We start from the raw sequence: 12,176 nt of genomic DNA, 5'->3' as shown, positions 1-12,176 counted from the left end.
AGCTTAGAGCTGACACACATTCAGCCCAGCATTCGGTGCTCCAAGGGGAGTGCAGGGTAGAGGTCTGAGCTGTAAAGGGACAGACATGATAGGGGGCCACACGATGTGCGGAGCCCATGTCACGTGTGGAACTCTTGCCTCCCCGGGTTTGGTGAGTGTTCCTGAGGGCCCCCGCTAACCGACCAACCGCTTCTCTCATGCTGCAGACCCACTCCGGATACTTCTCCAGCTTGTACCCACCTCACCAGTTCGGCCCGTTCCCGCACCACCACTCTGTAAGTGCCCTTCTGTTCAGCCCCATCTACTGCTTGGTTCCCTCCTGTGCCTGGCACCGCCTGGTCCCTGGCAGACTGAGCAGTGACTGTTCACAGGCAGAATGCTGGGTCCTGTGGATCCAGGTGATATATTCTTCAGGGCACAAGTGCACCAGAGTACCCGTACTCAAATGTCAAGTGCACTAAAGGCCCCTCAAAGCCCAGTTCAACAATCCTGATCGTACTTGTGAGTCCCACTGAGTAGGGAGGCAAAAGCAAAAATCAGCATAATTATATTAAAAAGCCTCAATAAATGGGAAGTGAATACTGCCTCTCAACCTCAGCTGCTGATGTTACTGAGACAGGTTTCTTTTGAAACAGTGTTCTAGCCATTGCCCTGGAAACTGGTTAAAATACAAGATAATGTATGGCTCAGGAAATATTCTAAGTTGCTAGTATAGTCTCTATAATATATGTATACACTCATATCTATAGAGAAGGAGAACATAAACAGCTGTTTAAATCATTTGGGAGATTCTCTGCTGAAGGACCCCTGTGGCCTGCCCACGTCTGTTTGGGCCCTCGCTACGTGGCCTGGTCAGGGCAGGTTCAGTTCAATCTGACACTACCCTGGGAAAAATGCCTTTCCTGTTACACGACAGTGAGTAGCTTCCCATTTCCTCTGATGAAGTGCCTCAGGACCCATCTTCAGGCCAGGTGTGCTTATTGATTGAGTTCTTGGATAAAGACACAGGAGAAGTGTGGATCACATTTGTGTAACAGAAAACCCATGAACAGCCAGCTTTCTGCACCGAACAAATCCAGAGCTGCTCAGGAGGAGCTGCTGTTTGACAGTCACATAGTGCCACCCACATTCAGGTTCATTCTTCAAGCATCTCACCTGCGGAGCCCTAGGCCACAGAAGACTCCAGTGTACCAGTTCAGCCATTTCCAGGGTAGTGAAACCATCCTACCAGGTGGCTCAGGTTGATGCTTAGTACCTGTTAAGTGCCTGAAGGAGCAACCTCTGTGGGAATGATCTTTCCTGTCTTGTCTTGCCCTTCTAGTATCCAGAGCAGGAGATTGTGAATCTCTTCATCCCAACCCAGGCTGTGGGTGCCATCATCGGGAAGAAGGGGGCACACATTAAACAGCTGGCTAGATTCGCCGGGGCCTCCATCAAGGTAAAGCTGCTCTTAGCAGCCACCTGTGTTCCACCCTCTTCTTTTGCCACATCCCCACCCCATGGTCCTTGTTCCTTCTGTCACTTCTGGGCAGTGCTTACACCATCCAGGGACGCAATCCCACTGGATGTGGAAAATGTGCCTCCAGGACTAGTCCCATCTCCTCTCATCTTTACCTCTCTTCTTACCCTTTTTTGTTCAACTAACAACTGAGTTAGAAAAATATATTAGTAACAAATAAACCAATCCAGTCCTCTTTGGGTTCCCATTATCTTCTTCTCTCAAGAAGTAAAGAAAGACTGAGGCTTTTACCCAAGCTAAGGGAGTGGACTTAAGTGAAGTGATAATTTATACTTAGCAGTTATCAGTGCTTTGACCCTTTAGTTAGTCTCTGCTCTAAAAACCTTTGAATTTTGAAAGTCGTTGAAAGAAAAACTCTTTGAAAAGTGGTGATAAAAACTGTGGATAAACAAAAGCTGGTGACCTAACTTGACACACAGCCCTGGGACTGAAGAGAGAGGCTCAGGAAGGCAGGCCCCTAATTTACTGACAGCTGTGAGGGCAGACATAGCTTCACTTACACACCCCCTCCTGCCTCCTCAAGCACAATGTGAAGAATCGTCAGAGAAGCTGAAAGGGAAGGATTATTCTGCCCTGGTCCCGCTCCAAGCCCAGCTATCAGCTCTGACTCGCGGGCAGAATGCTGAGCATGTCCTAAGCTTCATGAAACACTTTTGAAAACAGAGTTTCTGTTGTTACGTAAAATAATTTGCTACCATGGGACAACCCGGAATTCTGAACAAGAAGTCTTATGACTGGGAAAGAGAGAGTGCTTACGCTTCTCCCCAGGAAGAGCTGGAATTTCTCCCACAGCGAGTGCTCTGGAGAACAAACAAAACAAAACATGCTGAGGAGCGCAGAACAAGGATTGCAGTGAGACGATAAAAGAATTTTATTTAGGTAAATCATTTCCCCTCTCAGGCCTCATTTATCTCGCCTGCAAAGTGCAAAGACGGGATAAGAGCCGCGAGGCAGGTGGCCAGTGGTGCAGCACACAGGTGCCTTCACAAACCTGCCACAGGTGAGGCCCCAGCACTGACAGCATTTAGTATCAGTTCTGCTGACCTGAGGACACTGAGCACCTGCTGGAGCTCACTGCCGAAGTTTGACCAAGTTATCCTATTTCTGGTCCAATGTTTTTTCCACTGTAGCAACCCAAGTGCTATACACTGGAATCATTCCTAGTAGGCCTTTAAGAAAGTAAGGTGAGATCAGTCCTGTGGGCTTCAGCCCACAGCATCCACTCCCTTCTGTGTCCCAGCAAGGTTGAGCGGTGGCATGTCACTTGCTTATGCTTTCTGTGATAGGCAAAGACAGCAGGATTGGACCAGGGGACATAACGGGCTAATTATTTCCAGTCATTTTTTTGTGCTGAGCCAACAACCTGCTCAGAAAACTAGGGAAAACCAGGAAAGCCAAATATCTGTGAGAGAAGTTTTCTACTTTTAAAAAATCAATCTGGTTTTTGTTAGATTGCCATATTTTCAACAGGTCTCTGCAAAGCATCTGTTTCTAAAGCAAGGTAGGTGATCTAATTACAGAGAACACCCCCCATCCTGTTTGCCAGTCTTGTGGGGCCACAACTAGAGGCACATTTGAAGCTGCCAGGGCAGGGAGAGAGCATTGCACTCCTCTGCGGGAGCAGAGTGCTGGGAGGGAGAGGGCTGAGCTAAGACTGGGGAGTTGTACCCCTAGAGATGACTGAATCACAAGAGCTGGGCTCACCTTGCCTGCGGAGCATCTAGGTCAGCAGGCTTCAGAAGGCCACACAGCATTCCTGATCCTGCTCCAGCACTGCTCACGCTGTGATCTTGGCAGTCTCATCTCTCTGGGTCCCGTTTGCTTTAGTCATAAAATGGGGTGCTCATTCCTGGTCCTCTCAAGGGAGTCTGCCTGTGGAATGCCACTGCATAACTGCAAGAGCACATTGTGTAGCTCTCATACCTTTGGTGTGGGCTGATGAGGGTTGGGCAGCAGAGAGACAGGGAGTTTCTTTCAGAATCTGAGCAAGACAGCCTGAGTCATTAGGAAGTAGACAGTGATGGCTGAACTGATTTGGTCAACATGAATCATGAATTAGCCTCTCAGCTCTTGTCGATTTGGGTGGGTAAGATCTGGGAACCTCCATGTCCATGCTCCAGTCTCTTACTCTTAGAGATAGGGAACAGATTTAATGCTGGCTGTGGTCTGGAAGCAGACATGACCGTTCCACCAGTGGTCTCCACAGCCAGTCTGTGAGCAGCCTGCCAGAGGGTCTCAGTCCCCTGGACACACTGTGGTCTGTTTATCCGTTGAAGTTGAAGGCTGGCAGACCACCCACAGCAAAGGGAACTCCCCCAAGAAGCTTAGTGGCTGGCAACCTGTGTCTCACGTTCATTCTCATTAGGTGAAGTAATCAGAGCCAGAGACCTCTGAATCTCTTAGAAGGATTCCTCCTTCCAGAGCAGGGCATGGATCAGGGCACCCTTTGGATGTGTCCTCACAGTAAAGCTGGGATGGCAACACAGGACTGAGGTCCACAAATGGAGCCTGGCTTAAGGAATGTACATAGAAAACTAAATTAAACCTGGTGGAGGTAGCAGTCTTCCTGGGGAAGACCATGACCTAGACACAGTGATCCAGAGATGATAAAGTTGTAAATGCATATAGGATGAATTATTTCACTGTGAACAGCTCGCTTCTAAAGGATGGTGCCTCCCTTGAGCCATTAGTTTTGTTTTGCATTAGAAATACTGTGACCCTTTAATTGACCAGTTTTTGTGTTTTTTTTTTGTATTTGCTCTTAGTGGGCTTAGAACTGAGTCTGAGGCCCACTGAGGCAGGTGTATAGGACCTGAGGAGACACACTGTTTACTAACCTCACTCCTGGCTCATTCCTAAATTGTCTGGTGTACTTCTAACTCATTTTACTTTAAATTAACTCTAGTTTTGCTATATTGTGTTTACTTTTAAAGCTACCTTAAGGGTTTTTTAAATAAGGCAAGGTGTGCAGAAAAAAATATGTAATGCGAATCTAACAGAAATTGCTTGCTTGGCCCACCAGTCGTGTTACAGAAGAGTGCAGACTCACCAGGCTCTAGTGAGAGCTAGGAGGCAGCTTTGACCTTGCCAGGTTCAATCTCCACATTTCACAGATGAGGTAGTTCAAGCCCAGGAAGGGGAGGGATTTGCAGAGCCAGCACTAGACTGCAAGGTGTCCTCATACCTGCTCTGGTGTTGTCAGACTGATGTGTGTGCCATGGAGGAGCTGGTTCTAGTTGCACCTGCTCTAGTTCAACTGTCCCTTGCAGCTGACTGCCTCTGTGAGCTCAGTATTAGAACCAGAGTTCCTTTCCTATAAGCTGGTTCCACTTGTGAATGACCTGTGGACTAGCCCTTCCTCCGTCTGAGCCCTGGGTGGGTTGGTGGAGCCCTTGTGTCCCTCTTCCTAGGGCCCTTGACTTCCTTGGCTCAGTGAAAAGGGGCCAGGCCCTATGTGCTTGGGGCAGGGACAAGCATTAATACTGGCCTGCTTCCTGGGTGGCTGAAGACCCAAATCTGATCCTGGACACTGTGATCATAACTTTCTAAGACCCAGAGTGGAAGCAGCAGGAGTCCGATGAAGCACCAGGTGCAAAGGCAAAGCCCTGTGATCTCCTCCTAGTGTGCATACCTCCCACTTAGACGAGAAAGAATTGCTTGGGGAAAGTGGCCAAGCAACAGCATTTTCCTCTTTCCCTGTAAACTGCAGATTGCCCCAGCGGAAGGCCCAGACATCAGTGAAAGGATGGTCATCATCACCGGTCCACCTGAAGCCCAGTTCAAGGTCAGTGCCAAGGCTACTTCAGCCCTTGCAGGCTCCGGGCACAGGGCAGCCTGTTGGGTAGCTACAGGCCTTCAGCAGCCACTGCCTCAAAGGCACATTCAAGACTCTTCAGTGGAGCACAACCTCCATTTCCCTTCCTGCTCCTGCTCACTAGTCTCAGACTCTGCCTGTTTTGCCCACTGTTCCAGGCTGCTTGGAGCCCTCCTTCCCTTCTCTCCCATGGGAAAGCTGGCCATCTGTTGGTACCCAGTTCAGTGGCACTCACTCTGGGATATTTTTGGTCCCTGAGCTGTAGTTTTGAGGATGGATGTCTCAGACTCATGTAGTCATTTATATCCTTCAAGCTGTGGCATGAAACATGGGCTGAGAGGGGAAGGAACATGGGCGGTTAGAAGCTGTTTGATGGGACACACTGTTTTGTTTTCTCTTTTATCCCCAAGAAAATCATAACTTGAGTTTTCTGAAAGTCATTTAGAAAACATTTATAACTGTAATCCTTATCAGTAAAATTATTTAAAGTTTGAGAAGAAAAAGTTAACACAATGTGGAAACATTCAGGAACAGTAACCCTTCGACTCGTGATTGGATAAACAAAATGCACAATAGAACATTATTCCACCAGAAAAAGGAGTGAGGTTCTGATGCATGCTATAGTGTGGGTAAACATAAAAAATATTACGCTAACTGAAAGGCAGACACAAAAGGCTACATATTACATGATTCATTTATATCAAATGTCCAGGAAAGGCAAATTCATAGAGAAAGAATAATAGTTGCCAGGGGTGGAGGGTAGAGAGGAACTGCGACTGACTGCTAATAGGTGTGGGTTTGTATTTGGGGGAATGGAGTAAAAATGTTCTGCATAGTGACGGTAGTGGTATCACACAATGAGTAAACTAAAAATCCCTGGAGTGTACACTTTACTTTAAAACGATCAATTTTAGATTGTATGAATTATACCTCAATTTTTTTTTAAAGTTTTTTAAAAAAGAATGGTAACCTTTTGGGTACACTGGCTCTGGAGATCACCATCAAAAAGCAAATCCTATCACCACCACCCTTATCTCCATCCTTTAATAACCAGAGGTCTGAGCATATTGTTGGGGAAGGAAGTTAAGAATTCCCTGAACAAACTTACCGAACTAAACACTTAAGAGGTGCTGGGGTATGGGAAAAAGTTGTATCATTCTGCTCTGTCTCCACCCCATTGCCTCCAGCCCTACACACAGAAAGCTTCCTAGGGGAGGTGATCACGTGCAAACCCAGGCACAGTTTGCCAGGTGCACTCACTGGAGGCACCAGGACAAGCATCCTGCTGGGTCTGGGAGCAGCTGAAGCAGGCTCACAGTCTGTGTCCGGCCCACCTGCAGTGGGGCTTGGCGCATGCAGTTCACTGGACTCACCAGTTCCCATAGCAGCCCTGCTAACTCAGGCTGACTGGCGGCTGACTGAGGGTCACCAGTTATGTCTTATTCTCTCAGGCCCAGGGGCGGATCTTTGGGAAACTGAAAGAAGAAAACTTCTTTAACCCCAAAGAAGAGGTGAAACTGGAAGCCCACATTAGAGTGCCCTCTTCAACAGCTGGCCGTGTGATTGGCAAGGGCGGCAAAACCGTGAGTTTGCTGTGAGCCGGCTGCACTCCTGAGAGGATCCCCTGCCCTAGCCTGACTAACTTCCTTCAGATCCCATTGGCTCCTCAAGGACAAAACATAATTAGCATCATTCCAGAGCTGAGGGCCACGAATCCGTGCTACTGAGCCAGGCACTGAAAACACCAGGGTCTCAGGCCCAGGAACACTGCATCATGGCTACATGTTGGGCAGAGGAGGCCTGTGATCCCTGCAGAGACAGGCTGCCTCTACCCCGTTACCCACACCTGGCAGCAGAATAATGGGAAGAGATGCACACGGAGTATGCCCGCCTGGCAGATCCATCATCTCTGTGTCACTCAGAGGCCCGTGGGGTCCAGTGTCCTACACTTTGCTGTGATTTTTCAAACTACCCTGACAGATGCCTTCAGGGGCTTTGACTCCCCCTCCTACAGATTTAATTTGGCTATTTCCCAAATCTGGCCATCTGCTAAGTAGGAGCTAGTCTAGCAATCGGGTGTGGGTGAGAAGGAAATACTTTTTAAAAAAACAACCAAGGTTTTCAGGTTGAAGGTGGCACCAACAGTGTAATCTGAAGTGGCAGAGGCTCTGCGAAGCCTGTGGGAACATGCAGAGGGTCTCTCCCCACCTGGCAGGGGTGACCCCCAAGAGGTCCCAGCAGTGCCCACGCACCTGGCAGGTCAGTGTCCAGTGGCAGGAATGTGGGGGTCTCTGGAGCCCTGTGTGTGACATCATCCCAGGGCAAGTACACCAAGCTCTAGGCACGTTGGAATGTATTAGGCAAAAAAGAGCAAATAGTCCATGAGGGAGTAGACTCCTGAGCCCTTCAACATCTTCCTGATCATCTTAGAACCAGTCCCTGAATTCTGTGCAACCCCCAGAGACCATCAATTGTCCAGTAAGCGCATGGTAGCCCTGCCTATGTGCTGAGCACCACGCCTGGGGCCGGGTGAAAGCCCTTGGGCAGTGTAGTCTTTTTGAGGCTGGTGAGTAGGAGCACCAGAGCTCAGGTAATGGGTTTTACATTAAAGGGGGAGATCAGCATGGGCTGGAGGCTTCATGGAGGAGTGCCTGGGCTTGAACTCAAGAGGCCGAAAGAAAAGATTGCAATCCAGGGGTAGGAACAGCATAAGCAACTCGAAGGTAGGAATGAACAAGAGCAGGGAACAGAGCAGGGCCTGATTAGACAGGAAAGTTTACTTTAGTGTGTCAGGTGAGAGGCTCATGGTTGGCACCAAGGAAAATATGTCCTGTAGTGATTTATAATAATCCCTGGATTATTGGGAAGCCTGGGCTCACTCACTCTGAGCAAGTTCAGGAACCACAATGACAGGAACTCCAGAATAAGAATTCAGCCCCAGAAGCAGCTCCATGGGGTCAGGGGCTGGATTCTCTCGCTCTGTCATTGAGCCCTCCAGGGCCCCGACCAAGAAGGCCCCACATGCCCCGGTGCAGGGAAGCCCCCAGAGGTGCTCTAGTTTCAAAGAAAAGAGAGAGTCGCCAGCAACCTTGCCCTCCACTGCTCCCCCACCCCCACTTCCTCCTGAGCCTGCTCTTCTTCTGTCGTAGGTGAATGAACTGCAGAATTTAACCAGTGCAGAAGTCATCGTGCCTCGTGACCAAACACCAGATGAAAATGAGGAAGTGATCGTCAGAATTATTGGGCATTTCTTTGCTAGCCAGGTACCTGTGCTGTGAGGGCCTAGTCTCTCCTGCTAATCTCTTTTCAGTTCTCTGAGTTCTTGGTGGCCTGTCAAGTGACCACAGGCCCTGCACACACCCCACCACCTCAACCCCCACACACAGATGGAACCTCCCTGTGGCTCTTCTGGGATGGCCTACACAGCAGGGAAAACTGTGCCACGCCTTCTCACCACTGCTCTTCCCTGGGCATGCTAGAGAGCTTGAGGAAGAGTGTAGAACTTTGGTCAAGCCAGGCTCATCTCAAGCCCCTGAAATGCTTTTGTGTGAGATCTTGGTCCCTGGCTTTCCTCTCCTCCCCTTAGGCCCTCCTCTTCTGGGGCCCTCCCAGGCCCGTCCCAGCCTTCCCCTGCTGGGAACCAAGTACGGGCAAGGACCTGCCCATGGGGGTCCCCAGCTGGGCCCAGAAAACCAGCCTGAACCAGGGTGCCCAAGTCTCACTAATAAGAGTTAAATGAGCTCATCACAGGAGGCCCTCATTCGTCTTTCCTCCCCCTCTCCCCATGACGCCTCCATCAGGACACAGGGCTCCACACAGCTTCTCCTCTTTAATTTGGAAGGGCCAGTCCCTCAGCATCATGTAGCCTGCTTCTTTTTGATGCTTTCTGTTGGTTGGTTTGGGATAGAACGGTCTCGGTTTTTGCCCTAAACCAGCAAAGGCCGTCTAAGCTTGCATGGAAGGGCTGAGCAGTCAGCTTGCTCTCCCAATGGTGCCTTTGCCGGGAGACCCCAGGCTGGGGAAGGGCCCCAGGCCCTCTGAGATTCCTCCAGCCAGTCCCAGCCACTCCCAACTCTGCTGCTCTTCCATCCCAGCAACTCCAGTGCCCTGGGAATGGTTCTGAATCACCAGGTTCCTGCAGGAGTTCAATGTGCAGGGTTCTCCCTGCAATGGGAGCACCAGGGTGGGGTGAGAGGTCAGGTTTGGGTTGACGTGTTTTCTCCAGCCTGGGCCAGTTTCTCACTTCCTCCCACATCTCATGTACTGTCTTTCCCAGCAATCTCACTAGTAACTCTGGAAAGGTGCGTGGGCCAAGACTGGAAGCCAAGGTGTGTGTAGTTGGCAGGGGAATGCTTTCTGACCTCTGCCAGGCTCCCTGGCTTATCTGCTCAGCAATGAGGAAGTCTTGACTTCCTACCCCCTTATCCTCCACCTAGCCGCCTTGGGGAGGGGGTGGGGGTGAACTCCGCTCCTTTACTTCCAGACAGAAAAGGCCCCAAGAGTAAGAGAGTAAGGGCCTCAGTGGGTAGAGGACACTTTCCTGAGCTGCCTCCCTCCCCCAAGTCTCACCCCTCCCCCACCCCACTGCTTGTCCTCAGAACTGGGTTCCTTTTTTTCCCCTGTCCCCCTCCTCTCCCTTGCTGCAGACTGCACAGCGCAAGATCAGGGAAATTGTACAACAGGTGAAGCAGCAGGAGCAGAAATATCCTCAGGGAGTCGCCTCACAGCGCAGCAAGTGAGGCTCCCACAAGGCACCAGCAAACCACGGATGAATGTAGCCCATCCAACACCTGACAGAATGAGACCAAACACAGCCAGCCAGATCGGGAGCAAACCAAAGACCATCCTGAGGAATGAGAAGTCTGCGGAGGCGCCAGGGACTCTGCAGAGGCCCTGAGAATTCCTCGGGGCCGGGAGAGGGGCAGGGAGGACAGCTGGGTTCCCGGCCCAGCCTCCTGCCTCCCCGGGGCCTCTGCAGGCTTCCCAGCCATCCACTTCACCGTCCGCTTGGATCTCTCCTTAACTCCCACCACGCTATCCCTTTTAGTTGAACTAACATAGGTGAACGTGTTCAAAACAAAGCAAAATTCACACCTTTTTCTTTTTGTGGAAATTGTCTCTGTACATGTGTGTACATATTAGAAGGGGAAAGATGTTAAGATATGTGGCCTGTGGGTTACACAGGGTGCCTGCAGCGTTAATATATTTTAGAAATAATATATCAAATAACAAAACTAACTCCAATTTTTAATCAATTATTAATTTTTTTCCTTTTAAAGAGAAAGCAGTCTTTTCTGGACTTTAAAGTCGTTCTTTGGGAGGTCTGCTGGTTTAGGAAGGAGCTTCAAGGCCACCCACATAAAATTTACCTGGCGGGAAATCTCGAAAGGACACTCACAGCAGTTCTGGATCACCTGTGTATGTCAACAGAAGGGATACCGTCTCTCTGAAGAGGAAACTGTCTCTTCATCCCTGCCTAGCTCAAACACCCATTTCTCTTTGCTTCACAGGTTTTAAACTGGTTTTTGCATACTGCTATATAATTCTCTGTCTCTCTCTGTTTATCTCTCCCTTACCCTTTCTCCCACCCCTTCTTCTCCATCCCTATTCTTTCCAGTGCCCTCCTCCCTCTGTCTCAATTCCCAGTACCTATGCACCCCCTCCCCAACCAGGCAAAGCAGTGCTCTGAGTATCACATCACACAAAAGGAACAAAGCGAAACACACAAACCAGCCTCAACTTACACTTGGTTACTCAAAAGAACAAGAGTCAATGGTACTTGTCCTAGCATTTTGGAAGAAGAAAACAGGAACCCACCAAACCAACCAACCAAACAGAAAAATTCCACAAAGAAAGAATGTATTTTGTCTTTTTACATTTTGGTGTATAAGCCATCAATATTCAGTGAAGTGATTTCTTTCTTTTTAGAAAAATGTGGAGGAAAATAACAATTTACACGAGGTTGTTGGCCCAGGGCGTTAAATTTACAGATTTTTTTAACGAGAAAAACACACAAAAAAAGCTACCTCAGGTGTTTTTTACCTCAGCACCTTGCTCTTGTGTTTCCCTTAGAGATTTTGTAAAACTGATAGTTGGAGCATTTTTTTATTTTTTTAATAAAAATGAGTTGGAAAAAAATAAGATATCAACTGCCAGCCTGGAGAAGGTGACAGTCCAAGTGTGCAACAACTGTTCTGAATTGTCTTCCGCTAGCCGAGAACCTATATGGCCTTCTTTTGGACAAACCTTGAAATGTTTATTAAAAAGAAAAAAAGATGACAAAGAAAAACAGAGAGAGAAAATATTGGAGATGTCCTGAATTCCAATAGGGTACGCGCCATTAGGGCTTTTTGCGCTAAAGGATGAACATGTACTGGTTCATGTGAACAAGCCATTTTACCACCAGACTGCAATGCCAGTTTCCTCTACTGCAAACAGTGTTCTGTGACAAAAACAAACAAACAAAAAAAGAAATATATCCAGCTAACAAGATCCTGGTGTGTTGGTCTCTTATTTTACTAAGCATTGCCCATCCCAAAGTGTCAGCTGAGTTCTAGCTCTTTTAGGGGACTGAGGAAAGCAGGCAGCTTACACCATCAGGACTGGGGAGCTGCCCTGACGAGGCTGGCTTCTCCAGGAAGGTCTTCGGGAGAAGCTCAACCAGGTCAGTGGTGGTCAAGGTGTGCTCCCCAGACCACAGTATCTATCACATGGGAACTTGTTAGAAATGCAGATCTTGGGGTCCTCAAGTCAGAAATTGAAAGTGGGACCTAGCAGTCTGTTTCAGAAAACCCTCTGAGTGATTCCTATTTGTGCTCAAGTTTGGGAACTGCAGAACTAGAG

At 48.8% G+C, this 12,176-nt stretch overlaps 1 protein-coding gene across 4 annotated transcripts in view; it reads left to right on the top strand.

Moving 5' to 3' along the window:
- Nucleotides 1–11,825, top strand: part of IGF2BP2 (insulin like growth factor 2 mRNA binding protein 2) — a 166,421-nt gene extending 154,596 nt beyond the window's left edge. For 2 of the 4 annotated variants that reach the window (XM_036875292.2, XM_036875290.2), the window contains 6 exons: nucleotides 207–275; nucleotides 1,322–1,438; nucleotides 5,229–5,303; nucleotides 6,785–6,916; nucleotides 8,483–8,596; nucleotides 9,980–11,825. In XM_036875292.2, coding sequence (XP_036731187.1) covers nucleotides 207–275; nucleotides 1,322–1,438; nucleotides 5,229–5,303; nucleotides 6,785–6,916; nucleotides 8,483–8,596; nucleotides 9,980–10,072 — 600 coding nt within the window. In that variant the 3' untranslated portion in view covers nucleotides 10,073–11,825. The remainder of the gene's footprint in view (nucleotides 1–206; nucleotides 276–1,321; nucleotides 1,439–5,228; nucleotides 5,304–6,784; nucleotides 6,917–8,482; nucleotides 8,597–9,979) is intronic. The other 2 variants (XM_036875291.2, XM_057500853.1) reach the window with 2 other exon arrangements.
- Nucleotides 11,826–12,176: the final 351 nt, after the last annotated feature.

The sequence above is a fragment of the Manis pentadactyla genome, chromosome 1, assembly GCF_030020395.1.
Source record: "Manis pentadactyla isolate mManPen7 chromosome 1, mManPen7.hap1, whole genome shotgun sequence".
NCBI classification, from domain to species: domain Eukaryota; kingdom Metazoa; phylum Chordata; class Mammalia; order Pholidota; family Manidae; genus Manis; species Manis pentadactyla.
This window is presented reverse-complemented; position numbering and strand designations above follow the sequence as displayed.